Source organism: Haliotis cracherodii, unplaced genomic scaffold (genome assembly GCF_022045235.1).
Source record: "Haliotis cracherodii isolate W230 unplaced genomic scaffold, xgHalCrac1.p SCAF_3, whole genome shotgun sequence".
In the NCBI taxonomy this organism is placed as follows: domain Eukaryota; kingdom Metazoa; phylum Mollusca; class Gastropoda; order Lepetellida; family Haliotidae; genus Haliotis; species Haliotis cracherodii.
In genome coordinates, this window is record NW_027266286.1 from 61,236,789 (window position 1) to 61,252,852 (window position 16,064).

At 41.1% G+C, this 16,064-nt stretch overlaps 1 protein-coding gene across 1 annotated transcript; it reads left to right on the plus strand.

The window, feature by feature from the left end:
• The first annotated feature begins 415 nt into the window (after window positions 1–415).
• Window positions 416–15,102, plus strand: LOC139475587 (uncharacterized). Its single transcript, XM_071258778.1, has 12 exons — window positions 416–502; window positions 742–849; window positions 2,013–2,081; window positions 3,681–3,780; window positions 4,684–4,800; window positions 5,480–5,574; window positions 6,196–6,320; window positions 7,568–7,791; window positions 10,813–10,923; window positions 13,564–13,620; window positions 14,359–14,474; window positions 14,977–15,102. Exons 1-12 carry the CDS (start codon window positions 416–418, stop codon window positions 15,100–15,102), a joined length of 1,335 nt encoding a protein of 444 aa, XP_071114879.1.
• The last annotated feature ends 962 nt before the right edge of the window (window positions 15,103–16,064 follow it).

The following is a 16,064-nucleotide window of genomic DNA, read 5'->3' on the forward strand; positions in this document are numbered from 1 at the left end:
TTAATATACATGATATATTTCGTATCAGGTACACCCTTTGTGACTTAGTCTGACATATAATTGCATGACATTAAGGGTCAAGGTCACACAGAATGAACCTCCGGGTAGGCATGAAAAAGTGTGAGTACTGAATAACTTGAGTATTTATGTTTGGAATTATAAAAAGTTTGTAAAAATCTCCTCAGTTATTGACAGGCAGCTGTGATAAGGCTGTAATGATGCAGACTGCAGGGTAAAACAACAGACACATTCATGCAGTCAACCACTGAAATGTGTGCTCCAGACTTGACAGACAGACTGTGATGATATACGTGTATTCTTGCTGGCAACATTGTCAATAGTGTCACTTGTTCAAGCATTACCAACTGATGTATGTTTCAATTAACTGTTTCAGTGACCTTTCATCCCTGAGGTCATGTCGGAACCTACTGAACAGAGAAACAAGCGAGACTTCGGCTCCTTCCATGCTTCCAATGTACAAGAGCTGATCAACATCCCCGAGGTGAGGATGTGAGGTGTTCCATTATATCCGTATTCAACGTTTTTGTATATCTATGTTGTATATCGTGTACTAGTATCTTGTATAATGTATCTTGTATACTGTGATCTTGTATCTTGTATATCTTGTACAGCATATCTTGTGTACCACAGTCTTGTATATTGTGTTTCTTGTATATTGAATATCTTGTATATTGTACATATGAAAATGTATATGGTGTAGTATATCTTGTTTGACCCCAGGAAGACTACAGTCCGCCAGAGCTACCCATCAAGTCACCAGCCTTCTTATTCCAGCAGGACGAGTTACAGTTTGGCAAGGAAGCCAGAGAGAAGCACTTCCTCCTGGAGGTAATCACGATCAGCAATGCCCGGTGGTGTTCCGCTGAAGACAATATATATACTCACCGCCAAAAGAAATCCGAACCATAGAAACATATAGAAGAATGTACATTAGGAAAAGATGTTTCCAATGTACGAGGGTACCATTTAATGACAAAACTAACAATAAGTCAAGTGTGTCTTTATTCTTATCACAATATGCTGACATGATTTCCAAACTGTACATGCTAATCCTGCACAAGACAAATGGTGCATGTAGTCATAGATCTATGATGTCACATGTGATGGGTTCATGAGTGTTGGTTCACACAACATGGCAGTATGTTTGTTTGTGAATGAAACCTTTATAATACCGGTTCCTCTTGAACTTGAGTACTTCTTCATATATTAACCAACATATATATATATGGTATTCGTGTTTCTGTTGTCGGTGAGTATATACATATTTACCCCAATTTGCTCTGATCTGAGTCATGGTTATTATACAAGGTTATGAATCCCAATAACTCCTGGGCCCCACTTCTCTAAGCTGAGGTTATGCCCCATCATAGATTAACATGAATTGAAATAGGAATTAAACTCATCTCACTCACATACTCACTCACTTGTGTGGTGATGGGAGTGGTGGCGTAATGTGTTGATGTGTTGGAGGACGTGGTTTGATTGTTATCCCAGATGGAGAGAAGTAGGAATGTGTGGTTGACTTGGGTTTGAAGCTGTTGAACAGTATTTCAGTCATATTACGACATGACAGCTGGATGTGGGAGGTATTCCCAAAGTATTGCAGGTCTTAGATGTTTACCAATTTGGAAAAACCCATGAACAGGGGGTGCTGACGAACCAAGGATGAGATCAGAGCAAATTGGGATTCAAACTCCTGATCATCAGATCCTGGCAAGCCAAAGGGACACAATTATGAATTATGAATACCACCTTTTCCACTGAAAGTGGTATTGTAAGTAAGGATTATATCCTACCTAAATATTATCCCAGGGGAAGTTTTACTCTAGATTATAGTTTAGGATATGTTTGTTGTACATATTAAATGAGCATCAAATTTTTTTGCAATAGGCAGAACTTGACATGTTTACTACTGCATGATAACAGTAGCTAATATTGTTGAGAACTGTTGTCGGATTGCTTGTTACTTATCATATTAATATTTCCTTAAGGGAAGCTGCACATTCCTGAATCATGGCGCGTTTGGAGGAGTGTTGAAGGAGGCATTAGATGCAACCCAGGTAAACAGATCTTTCTGGAAGATGGTGTGTTCTGTGGTGATCGGGTGGTTGACTGCATGGCATTGTACTCCTGAATCACAGATCAATATTCATATTATTTGTCACTTGAGTGTCTGGTCAAGACGCTATTGTTTACAAGCTTTTGTCATATACAGTCAAACTCCATTGTGTTGAACTTTGATGTGTCGAAGGGGCGGTAGCCTAGTGGTTAAAGCGTTTGCTCGTCACGCCGAAGACCCGGGTTCGATTACTGACAGGGGTACAATGTGTGAAGCCCATTTCTGGTGTCCCCTGCCGTGATATTGCTGGAATATTGCTAAAAGCGGCGTAAAATCAAACTCACTCACTCACTGATGTGTCGAACTTACATTTGTCTCGAAGTAAAAGCTTGGTCCCTGTGTATTCCTTATTCATCATTTTGGGTTGTGTCGATCCTCGGATAACTCGAAGTATTTAGGTAGGCCCCTTTAACTTCGACACAACGGTGTTTGACAGTAGCTGGAATATTGCTGAGTGCAGTATTAAACAACAAACAAACAAATCAAGGTGGTGTATAAAAGACAGACTATGGATAGGTAATAGTCCACATATATCCAGTGTCAGGAGAGTAGTGTTGCTTTTGGTTAAGACAGTTTTATTCTTTTACTTGTTAGTTAAAATTTTACATTATATTGGCATTGTTTTAACCATATGGCAGACTTTTAACTTATTCTAAAGGAAAGTCACTGAGTCCTGTTGAAAAGCTGGAAGACCTATACTTACACATGGCCTAAATCCAAAAAGAATTGCACAAACAAATAATATACTACTCAAAAGAAGTTAAAGAGCACCAACTTCTTTTATACTGCTATAGTTAATTTTTCATGGTGGTCTTTAACTTGTTTTGAGTGGTATATATGGAGTACACATTATCTCATTAACACAGATCTTAGTTTTTGCTGCTGCTAAATAAAGACCTGAGGACATCCCATTACAGGTCACAGAATGACCTGTCACCAGATCTGGAAAGTGAAAGTCGGAATATGTTTTCTAATCATGCAACTTGGAATGGGTTAACACTGGGTATTCTGAACGACAGAAACAGGGTGTACACCTGATTCCATTTAAATCATTACCTGTCTCTCACTTCAATGGGATAAACATTAGAAATGGAAGATACTTTCCACAGCAGAAGTACTGCCTACAATCTTGGTCGTTTATTAGACATTCCAGAAATTTCTTTTGCTCAGCTTTTGTATTTTTCATCAGTATTTTTCAAAGCTTGAGAAAGCTGGTTTCTGATTGGCTAATGTGAACTTCTTGTTAGTCATTTCATTGGTCAGTCAAAGTTTGCAAAAGGTCTTTTGAAACGATCTGTCGTGTGATGTCTTCAGATCTTTGTTTAGTGGTAGCGAGAACTGAGAGCTGATATGGATGAGATTGTCTAGTTCCCTCAGCTTTTGTTGCTCCCAAATGGTTTGTAATATGGATACTCTGTGGTACCCTCAGGTCGGGTTATGATAAGTTAGTAAGTTAATAGACAAGGTCTACTTCATAACACATTGTAATTGTCTTAAAAGTATACCCATTCTGTCTAATCTGGGTATTTTCTCCCTCCAGCAATGGCAGAGATACACAGAGTCACAACCACTGAGGTTCTACGACAGGGAGTTGCTCCCCCATCTTGTGTATGTCACAAGAAGGCTTGCCAAGTTTGTGGGTCGGTTTTGAACTTGTTAAACCATTTCTCTCCTAATTTCATAATCCAAAGTCTTGCAATCAGACTAAAAATTGTTTGTCATTTTCTCTTCAGATTTTCACGTGAGTTTAATTTGATGGGACAGTTATTTTTTGTGTCGTGTCATTCAAACTTAATGAAGTTATGGTAGCAAATTGATTCAGGGTATTTACATCAATAGAATGGAGATATTATACACTGGATAATCCAGGATGGCCACTTATGAATGAGACATTGCCACTTAATGAATGAGATATTGCCACTTAATGAATAAGACAGTGCCACTCAATGAATGAAACATTGCCACTCATTGAATGATGCATTGCCACTTAATGAAACATTGCCACTTAATGAAACATTGCCACTCAATGAATGGGGGTGGTGTGGTAGCCCAGTGGTTCAAGCGTTTGTTCGTCACGACGAAGGCCCAGGTTCGATTCCCCACATGGGTACAATGTGTGAAGCCTATTTCTGGTGTCCCCCACTGTGATATTGCTGGAATATTGCTAAAAACGTCGTGAGACCATACCCACTCACTCAATGAATGAGACATTGCTGCTCAATGAATGAGACATTGCTGCTCAATGAATGAGACATTGCCACTCAATATATGAGAGATCATTGTGTGCCGGTGGTTGTGAATATAACAGTGAAAGTAACCGTCCCTTAACATCCCTTAACATATTTGGTTGTCGTGTCAAGTACAGAAAGTGATACAAAAGAGTTGTTTTTATGAGTTATTCCATATTGTGAAATGTTTGGTCACTGGATCCTTGAACTAAGAAATTGAAAACAAAATTTCTTGTTTTCATAATGCTGAATGGAATGTGTGTATGTTGAATGTTGACAATGACGGTTTCCCCTGACGCTGACTGTTTCTCCTAGACTGTGACCCAAGAGACCTGGTGTTGATGACGAACGCTACGACTGGCATCAACAGTGTCATCAGGAGCTTCGACTTCAAGACCGGCGACGTCATCTTCATGTTTTCCAACACCTATGGTGAGGCAATGTGCAAGCCCTGTGATCATTCCTTGTGATAGTAATAATAATAATAATAATAATAATAATAATAATTATGATACCAAGTGAATGTTCATGGCGCTACAATATTATTACCCTGGTCACTGGATCAGTGTGCAGTTTAATTCTCAGCTCCCTGGAGAGTATACAACCCAAGCTGCCTGTGAGGCGCTAGAAGATCCCCAGTACCTCGTATCTCATGCTTGTTATCAAAAAATTATATTTGTTGTGCAGTCAGGCTCTGTGACTGATTGTGTTTATCATGTGTCATAGATCACTGATGATGCTTTCAGTCACTGGTTTGTCTGGTCCAGACTCGATTATTTACTGGCCTTAATGACAGTGCTTGATTGTTTATGACTGTGATGCTGAACATCATTCACTCACTCACCCATTCTTAAAAGTAGAGGAAAAAGATCTGTAATTTAGATATATATAAGATGTACTCTGGACATACATCTGGTTTTCTGGGTACATATGTTTCTAGATTTGACAGCGCTTTACATTTGCTCTTTTAGTTAATAATGTATTGGGTCATGCATGTTTTTGTTCACTCACTCACTCACTCACTCACTCACTCGGAGGACACAGGACATTTCCTGTTATATGTGTTCCCTTATTTCTGCCAATAAGTATATTTAAACTCTAAACTCTGTAGGAGCTGTGAAGAAGCTGGTGCGGCAAGTATGTGTGGACACAGGGGCTGTGGTGTCCGAGGTCACGGTCAACTTCCCTCTCGAAGGACCCCAGCAGGTAACATTATATCAGAATGTGAAAGTCTTTAACATGCTTGTTTGGTTTAATAAAGTGTAGAAAACAAGAAAGACTAAAAACTAGGTATATATTTTTTGTTATATGGCATGATTGCAATCAGTGAAAGACATGCATTGTTTGAGTTTCATAAAAGATAAAACATGTCCAATTCTACAAACTAAACTAAAAACAGATTTGATGTGGTGCAGATAAATTCAGGTCACAAATGTACAAACACAGACGATACCTGTCACTTGACTTTTTGTCTTTGTTTCTCTTATCTTTGAAAAAGAACATGTCAAATAGGCCATCTAACATTTCTCAATGGTGGTGATTACCCGTTAAGATTAGGTCGCAAGATACGACTAACGGGATTGGCTGGATAAGCTTGTTGGCTCAGTTGATGCATGTCATCATATCCCATTTACTTAGATCGATGCTCATGATGTCAATCACTGGATTGTCTGATCCAGTATAGATTATTTACAGACTACTGTCATGTAGCATGAATATTGCTGAGTGCAGCGTTAAACAACAAACAAACAATGGTAGAGATACTTTTTTTTTCTAGTTACCAATATATCTTTTAGTTATTGCTAATCTTATGTATATTGTTTGCAGCTCATAGACTTGGTAAAGGACAACTTAGATGGGAACAAGACAAAGTTGGCTATATTTGACCACATCCCCAGCAACACGCCGTACATCACCCCACTGTCAGACATCATACAGATCTGTCACCAGAGGTGGGTTCATACAGCCCAAACATTTCTATGTGTATTTAACTAATCCAGATATACCTTCATGTTCTTTGTATGTAATGGTACTAAGGTAGTGTGCCCCCATCATGGAAATGTTAGTGGTACATATACACCAAATGTTATAGTTAATGCAGTTAACATCTGAGGTTTTTTGCATCTTCTAGAGGCAAGGGAGTTAACAAACTGTAAAGTCCAGTTTCCACCCTTGCCGAACCATGTTTGAATTTCGGGGCTCGATCTTAGTGGCTCTTACAAGTTATGTCCCTTGTATGTCCCTCCTATTGACCAACAGATTCTACCTCTCATATCGCTTGTGTTTGCTTCAAACAAAATGGCAGCACCCAGTGAAGACGATCTAATCTATATTCAAGATCTATACTGTAAGGGGTCTTTCTTTGCGAAGTGCATCAAATCATGTGAGCACCTTGATCAAAAACATGAAAAATTTCCCATGACCTCATGTTGATGGTACACATGCTTTGTAAATCCTGTAATTGACAGAAATCTGCATGGCAGTTGAGGAACCTGATGCCGATTTTGTTACATGATTTTGATCGGACTGTGCACAGACTCTTTAGTCTGGCTAAAATATAACTCCATAATTCCAGCCTAGTTTGGCAAGGGTGGAACTGGACTTACATAGTCACTTAACTCCCTTGCCTCGGGAAGATGAGGTTTTGATGGAAAATGTAAAACTTCGACTTTGGGCGTTTTCTGTGCTTGCTGTTTTAGATTTTCAACCAAGACCGAGGAGTGTCTTAAATAACTAAGTGCAAGAATTATCTGTAAGAATAAAAGACATCGGATACTTTATGGTGTAACATCACAATATAAAACGATTTTGATGACAGTGGGTGAGACAAGGCCATGTGCAGCATGCAGACAACTGAAGTCAGTGATATGTTAGATTGAACACCTGTTCATCACCTGCCCTGGTGGCTGCATGGGAAAACAGTTGGTTGCAATACCAAACATGAAGTGTGTGGTTGCAGGTTCAATTCACATGGAATTTCCACGTAGATAGATTGTGACGCTTGACCAGTGAAAAGTCATCATAAGATGCATATTAAAGGTTATTTATTAATTTTTGATGATGTATCACTGTTCAGTAGAGTTAGAAAGTCACGATGCGGGCTTTCCACTATTTGAAAAAAAACTTAAAAAAACAACAGGATGACGTCACTGTAGGTTTATGAAGCGGATTCTTTACATTGTAGTGGGCTCTGTTACAGAAATGTTCCGGTGCTGGTAGATGGCGCTCATGCCCTGGGCTCCATCCCTCTCAGTCTCCGGACCCTGCAGCCTGACTTCTACGTCTCAAATGCCCACAAGTGGCTGTGTAGCCCCAAGGGGGCTGCATTCCTCTATGTGGCCAAGCAGTACCAAGAGTCTACCCGGCCCCTCGTCATCTCACACGGATTTGGATCCGGCTTCAACTCGGAGTTCATATGGGCAGGTAGGGGACTGATGACACCTTGCAGATGGGTGTCCTCTAGTTCTACATCATCTTCATCTTCATCAGTATCCCCGCCATGATATTGCTTGAATATTGCTAAAAGCGGCATAAAACCATCTCACTCAATTCATCAGCATCGATAATACTCGCATGGATTCTGGGTAAGAATATAGATCCTCAGAAATCTATGCTTGTTGTAAGAGTTGACTGAATGGATTTAGTGTTCAGGCTCAGTGACTAATGTCATTGATTTACGTGGATTGATGCTCATGATTTTAGTCCCTTAATTGTCTGGTCCAGGTTTGATTATTTACAGACCGCTGTCATATAGCTGGAATATTGCTGTATGTGTCGTTTAACAACTTACAAACACACAAAGAAAATTATCGGGTGGTGAGGTTGGCGTGTGATCTGGGTTCACTACCAAATGGGTATAGTGTGTGAAACCCTTTTCTGGTGTCACTACTATAGTAGAGATGAGTGAAAGCCATCCACCCACTCATCCATCCACCCACCCACCCACTCATCCATCCATCCACACACTACCCCACCCACTTATCCACCCACTTATCCATCCACTCATCCATCCACCCACACACTACCCCACCAACCTATCCACCCACTCATCCAACCACTCATCCATCCACCCACCCACACACTACCCACCCACTTATCCACCCACTTATCCATCCACTCATCCATCCACTCATCCATCCACCCACACACTACCCCACCCACTTATCCAACCTTTTATCCATCCACTCATCTACCAACCTGCCCTTCCACCAACTCATCTATCCTCTCATCCACCCTTTCATCCACCCACTTGTCTACCCACTGCCCATCAACCCACTCACCCACCCACTCATCCGCCCACCCATCCACCCACTCATCTACCCACCTGCGCTTCCACCAACTCACCCACCCACCCACTCATCCATCAACTCATCCATCCTCTTATCCACCCTTTCATCCACCCACTTGTCTACCCACTGCCCATTGACCCACTCACCCACCCACTCACCCATCCACCCACTCATCTACCCACCTGCCGATCCACCCACTCACCCACCCACCCTCTCATCCATCAACTCATCCATCCTCTTATCCACCCACTTGTCTACCCACTGCCCATCAACCCACTCACCCACCCATTCATCCGCCCACCCATCCACCCACTCATCTACCCACCTGCCGATCCACCCACCCACTCACCCATCCACCCACCGACTCATCCACCCAACCACGCACTACCCCACCCACTTATCCAACCACTCATCCACCCACCTGCCCATCCAACCACTCATCCACCGTCATCCATTCATCCAACCACTTATTCATCCACCCACTCATTCACCCATCTGCCCATCCACCCAACCATTCACCCACTCATCCACCGTCATCCATTCATCCATCCACTCATCCACCCACTCACTCATCCACCCACTCACACATCCACCCACTCACTCATCCACCCACTCACTCATCCACCAACCCATCCTCCCACCCATCCTCCCACCCATCCTCCCACTCACCCACCAACTCATCATCACTTCCAGTCCGGGCATGGAGAGGACATAGGGATATTTCTGGCTATGTATTGTGGGACATGTTTGGCCAAGTTGTCTAAGGATGTGCAGAGTTACCTATGTTACTCAAGACAGGATCTGCTGATAATGGGTTTGAATCCTAAAATTATGCTAATTATGATTCGTGGTCTGTCGGCGCTATATCCGTACTTATCAATGCCGAGGACCTTAGTCCGTCTCCTCCAACATTTAGCTGACATGCCATAATATAAAGGATACACCATTCAAAGCGGCTTTAAGACTCTCTCATTCCTTCTAGAAATCGTGTAAATGTGAAACATTTAAAGGAGGAGAAGCAGATCTACTGTTTGTGAACGTTTGATACCTGGCAAGTGGACATCCTCAAATACATTTGAGTAAGTTAATGAAATCATTCAGATGTGATTGCATATTTCAGTTTTTTTCAATCACTGCTCAAAATAATTAATAACACAAGTGGTAGCGAGTTGAGAAGCATGAGCTTCTCTTTATGCAATGTGTAGGGTGCAAGTCCCAGCAGAAGAAATATTTTATGAGTTATATATAGAGAATCTCACCCGAGTGTCTTTTGATATCATATATATCAACATGAGTTGATAAAAGTGGGAAAACTCCGAGGCTTGCCGAAGATTTTTTCCACTTTTATCAACGAGTGTTGATATATTTGATATCAAAAGACACGAGGGTGAGATTTTATTTATCACCCAACAACATTCTTCCAACTTTTTCAGTTTGTAGAAAGTAATAAGCAGTGTCTTAAGTGTAAAAAGTACTGCTAACAGCTTCAGTAGCAGCGCCATTAGTGATGTCATATGATTGTGACGTCATGGTAACCAATGACATCACAATGGTCTGCAAAGCATTGTGATGCAATTTAATTGCAGCGATATCTACAGTATAGATATCGCTTGATCTCACCCAAGCGATATCTCCTGTGGGAGCCAGTTTTGGATGATAAATTACATGTATCAGAGCCCTATGAAGATCTTGTGTAAATAGGTCTTCATTAACCCATGTTTGCCGTAAGAGGCGACTAACAAGATCGGGTGATCAGACTCACTGACTTGGTTGATGCATGTCATCGTGTCCCAATTGTCTAGATCGATGCTCATGATGTCAATGGATTGTCTGGTCCAGATTTGATTATTTACAGACCGCCATCGTATAGCTGGAATAATGTTGAGTGTGTGTTAAACAACAAACAAACAAACAAACAAACAAACGAGTGTCAGGAGTGGGGTTTACAGAATTTTATCTGTCCATCACCTTCAGTCACATATCCTGTACACCTTGTGAGAAAGTTAGCATTGCAAGTTTCTTCAAAGTGTGACGTCAGTTTGTCACATTATGCCACACGTCATACCTACACTGGTCAGTCTTGTAAGGGATTGTACAAGGGGAGGACTTGCCAGTCAGATCGCTGTAGAGTTTGTAAGAGTAATATATTTTTCAGGGCTACATGACTACAGCCCCTTCCTGTCTCTTCACACCCTGCTGGACTTCTGGCTGTCTGTAGGTGTGAACAGAATACAACACTACATCTATAGGCTGGTCACAGATGCAGGTACGTTTGTAGTAGACACCATATAGTCACAGATGCAGGTACGTTTGTGGTAGACACTATATAGTCACAGATGCAGGTACGTTTGTGGTAGACACCATATAGTCACAGATGCAGGTACGTTTGTAGTAAACACTATATAGTCACAGATGCAGGTACGTTTGTGGTAGACACCATATAGTCACAGATGCAGGTACGTTTGTAGTAAACACTATATAGTCACAGATGCAGGTATGTTTGAAGTAGACACCATATAGTCACAGATGCAGGTACGTTTGTAGTAGACACCATATAGTCACCGATGCAGGTACGTTTGTAGTAGACACCATATAGTCACAGATGCAGGTACGTTTGCAGTAGACACCATATAGTCACAGATGCAGGTACGTTTGTAGTAGACACAATATAGTCACAGATGCAGGTACGTTTGTAGTAGACACCATATAGTCACAGATGCAGGTACGTTTGTAGTAGACACCATATAGTCACCGATGCAGGTACGTTTGCAGTAGACACCATATAGTCACAGATGCAGGTACGTTTGTGGTAGACACCATATAGTCACAGATGCAGGTACGTTTGTAGTAAACACTATATAGTCACAGATGCAGGTACGTTTGTAGTAGACACCATATAGTCACAGATGCAGGTACGTTTGTAGTAGACACCATATAGTCACAGATGCAGGTACGTTTGCAGTAGACACCATATAGTCACAGATGCAGGTACATTTGTGGTAGACACCATATAGTCACAGATGCAGGTACGTTTGTAGTAAACACTATATAGTCACAGATGCAGGTATGTTTGAAGTAGACACCATATAGTCACAGATGCAGGTACGTTTGTAGTAAACACTATATAGTCACAGATGCAGGTACGTTTGTGGTAGACACCATATAGTCACAGATGCAGGTACGTTTGTAGTAAACACTATATAGTCACAGATGCAGGTATGTTTGAAGTAGACACCATATAGTCACAGATGCAGGTACGTTTGTAGTAGACACCATATAGTCACCGATGCAGGTACGTTTGTAGTAGACACCATATAGTCACAGATGCAGGTACGTTTGTAGTAGACACAATATAGTCACAGATGCAGGTACGTTTGTAGTAGACACCATATAGTCACAGATGCAGGTACGTTTGTAGTAGACACCATATAGTCACAGATGCAGGTATGTTTGTGGTAGACACCATATAGTCACAGATGCAGGTACGTTTGCAGTAGACACCATATAGCCACAGATGCAGGTACGTTTGCAGTAGACACCATATAGTCACAGATGCAGGTATATTTGTAGTAGACACCATATAGTCACAGATGTCGGTACGTTTGCAGTAGACACCATATAGTCACAGATGCAGGTACGTTTGTAGTAGACACCATATAGTCACAGATGCAGGTACGTTTGCAGTAGACACCATATAGTCACAGATGCAGGTACGTTTGTGGTAGACACCACATAGTCACAGATGCAGGTACGTTTGTGGTAGACACCATATAGTCACAGATGCAGGTACATTTGCAGTAGACACCATATAGTCACAGATGCATCAATGTCTATCTCTGTTCGATGGCGATTAGGTAATTTTGTCAATGAAACAACCAACAATGAAAGTAAAATATGACATAAAAAAGTGTTTAAGAAACTTTATTCATGACAACATGTTGTGTACAAACATTGTGATCGATAATTATTGTCATCTCTGTCAACCACCACCGCTAGGATTTGGCAGAAGGGGATTAGCATGTCCATCAGAAAACACTCCTCCCATCGAAAGTCAAACACAATGTCCATACATCAGTGAAGTCACTGCACAGGCACTTGATCATAACAACTTGTCACACTTTAGGAAATTCATTTCAGAACATGCATTTCAGCAAATCCTACACAAACCACTGTACTGTATGTGGGCCAGAACTGTCACATTTCTTTCACAGGCTGGCGTTGAATGCCGTGAATTCTTGAAATTGACAGGTCAAATCCAATCCTTCATGTCAAAATAGTCGGCTCAAAGAAGGGCTATTCAGTCATGCTCAGTTCCATTAGGCTCATCCCCAGTAAATCTACAGGTTAATGTTGAACCACATCAAAGATAGGGGTTGTCATCTTCTTCGTGTAACTTGTCCGAGGCACGTATATTGTAAACAAAAACATTAGAGATATGATATACTGGATAATCGAGGGTTCTATGGTGGTGGTGTCAAAGAGTATCTGCACTATTTTCTCATGGGGAATTTTTCCCATGGAGCAGCTGTTACTAGGAAATTATTCCACAACCAGGGATTTTGTCGATGTCTTAGCCGGTGGAACTGGTTGTCTGTTTGTTTGTTATATGCTATATGACGGCAGTCTTTTGATAATCGAGTCTGGACCCGACAATCCAGTGATTGACATTATGAACATTGATCCACGCCATTGGGATATGATGACGTGCATCAACCAAGTCAGCAAACCTGACCACCCAATTCCCTTTAGTCGCATCTTACGACAAGCATAGTTGCCTTTTACCGCAAGCACGGGTTGCTGAAGACCTATTCTACCCTTGATCTTCACCGGTCCTGGTTGAACTCGCCATCATTGACAGCTGTGCATCAGTTTGACCTTTTGTTCTGATGACCTGCTGTTTTTTCAGCTAACCTGTTGACAACCTCCTGGGACACAGGTCTTGCAGCTCCTCTCTCAATGTTCGGTGAGAATAAAACGTTTTGCTTGGTTTGACAAAGGTTTTACAGTCCTATTATACTAAAGCATTTAAATGATTTTGTCTCACGACTGAGTCTTTGAATTCAGAAGTCAAGTTTGATATACGAGACCACTTGGTGACATCTAAAATTGATTAGAATTTGGCAGACATCCAACCAAGGATCACGGTCAATGCTGAAAAATTAAATCTTTAAATTTTGCTATCAGTAATGAAAAATAGAAAGTATTATCAAAACCTGAAATGTCTCATGGTCATGTCAACTTTCAAGGTTACATAAAGGTCATTCACTTGTTTGAGCAGCATGAATATCACAATATGGTTTTCGGATAAAATATAGTTTTTTTAGACATCGTCACCACTCAGTTCTTCTGTCACTTCATAAAGATGATTGGCTGTTTGTTTGTTGTTTAACGCCGCACTCAGCAATATTCCAGACATATGACAGTGGTCGTAAATGATGGGGTCTGGACCAAACAATCCAATAATTGACATCATGAGCATCCATCCACTCAATTGGGATATAATGACATGCATCAATCAAGTCAGCGTGCCTGACCACCCAATCCCAGTAGTCACCTCTTAACACAAGCGTTGTTGCCTTTTATGGCAAGTATGGGTTGCTAAAGACCTATTCTACCCCTGATCTTCACGCGTCTTGAGCCCCTGTACCTCTGGTTGTTTCTTCAGTTTATGTCTTGTGCCAAGGTGTTGCTTTTGTCCTAGGTTCCATGGCCCTGGTACAGCTCCCTCATCTGCAGCTCTTCAAGGATTGTGACACTCTTACCTACTGTCATGCAGAGCAGGTGCAGAACATGCTCTACCACGAACACTGCATAGAGGTATGTTTGTTTATTTGTTATCTAACTCTGTTCTCAGCAATATACAAGTTGAATGACGGCAGTCTGTAAATAACTTAGTCTGGACCAGACAATCTATGCATCAACCAAGTCAGTGAGCCAGACCACCCAATCCCTACCACCAGACGCCATCATTTTTTCTGGCAGACAATCAATATTCATCACGTGACAGGTCAATACTGATCATGAATCAATGTCAGTGTCAGTCACATGATTTCGGGGTCTACATTGGAATGTATTTTGTCATGTGGTATGGATTAACCAATGAAATTGACAGATTCTTAATAGAGGTATAACAAACGTATAGCTCTGTTCTCATTTAAACTTCAATCTCAGTATCATGGTAAAAAGTGGGAGCATTAGCTGCAAGTCCCATGGGTCAGCAACTACTGGTAGGCAAGGGGAGGCCACTCCGCTATATACATGTATCATGTTGCTCTCCTTCAACCCAGTCAAGACTCATTTAAATGTGTGGCTATTTCAGGTGCCAATCAAGGCAATCCAAGGTCGTCTGTATGTGAGGATATCTGCTCACATCTACAACAGTCTGGAGGAGTATGAGAAACTGGCTGCTGCTGTCTTGCAATTATCGGACATCGCTGCAAGCTGATTTGTCATTCCTACTTATCGTCCAGCTCTAGTGGATTTTCTTTGTCTTGATTGGCAATGGAAACTAGTGACTTCTATGGAAATACTGTCACGTGTTGTCTCGTATTCACCTCTGTTTGATTAGCTCACATCCCGGGTTGAATGATTTTGATTGGTTGGTTTGGCGACATTCTTTATTTTATTTCCTTTGATGAATGGTTGACAGGTTGTTTATCTTGAGATGTTTACATATCTTTACTGGAGTAAATTAATCCTTTCACAGTTGACCGCTTGTAGGTGCAGCTCTCTACCTCTTCAGGCGATACATTAATGCTGAAAGGGCTCGCCTATAAAAGGATTAATTTACTCCAAGTTTTTATTTTTATCTGTATACTGCCTGAGAGTTGAATTTTAAAACCATTAAATGAACTTGTTTATGAAGGAAGAAATTAAATACGGTATTGAGATCGTCATTTTGAAAAAACCATCTATCTTTTTCAGAGAGAAATTTAACAGCTTAGCCAAAGTCTGTTAAATTCCGGAAATATGATTTTGAGGTTTTGAGATTGAGCAAACATTTAAAAAATGTGGACAAGATTAGCATATTTTTTCTTTTTGGGAGGGGAATAAAAAGCCTAGTCATTTCAGCTGCTGCAATTCACCGTGCAGAGTTGCCTCCCTTAGGCGTGCCAGAAACCTGTGATCTTGGGTTTGTATCCCAGATCTGCCTTGATTGTTTCTAAGTATTTCAGTATGGTCATGAGAAAGTGGTAAACTTCTACGACTGGATCACTTCAGGTTTTCCTTCCACATGAAGCTGACAACACCAAGAGAGAACTGGAGTACTGTTCAAAGCAACGCTAAACCAAATTCACTCACTCCCTCACCGCTACCTTTTTTTAAATAGCTGTACAGCAACAAAAATTGTTGACTGGGCTTCCTTGCTGATTAAACATAAGATGAGATTTATTATCTAGTGAGACT

What these genes read in the sequence shown, in the direction of transcription:
- LOC139475587 (XM_071258778.1), top strand. Translation starts at nt 416, where the DNA reads ATGTCGGAACCTACTGAACAGAGAAACAAGCGAGACTTCGGCTCCTTC. An exon ending in CTCTCGAAGGACCCCAGCAG is followed by an intron (nt 5,575 to 6,195) that starts GTAACATTATAT and finishes TATTGTTTGCAG; the next exon opens with CTCATAGACTTGGTAAAGGA. An exon ending in ACCACGAACACTGCATAGAG is followed by an intron (nt 14,475 to 14,976) that starts GTATGTTTGTTT and finishes TGGCTATTTCAG; the next exon opens with GTGCCAATCAAGGCAATCCA.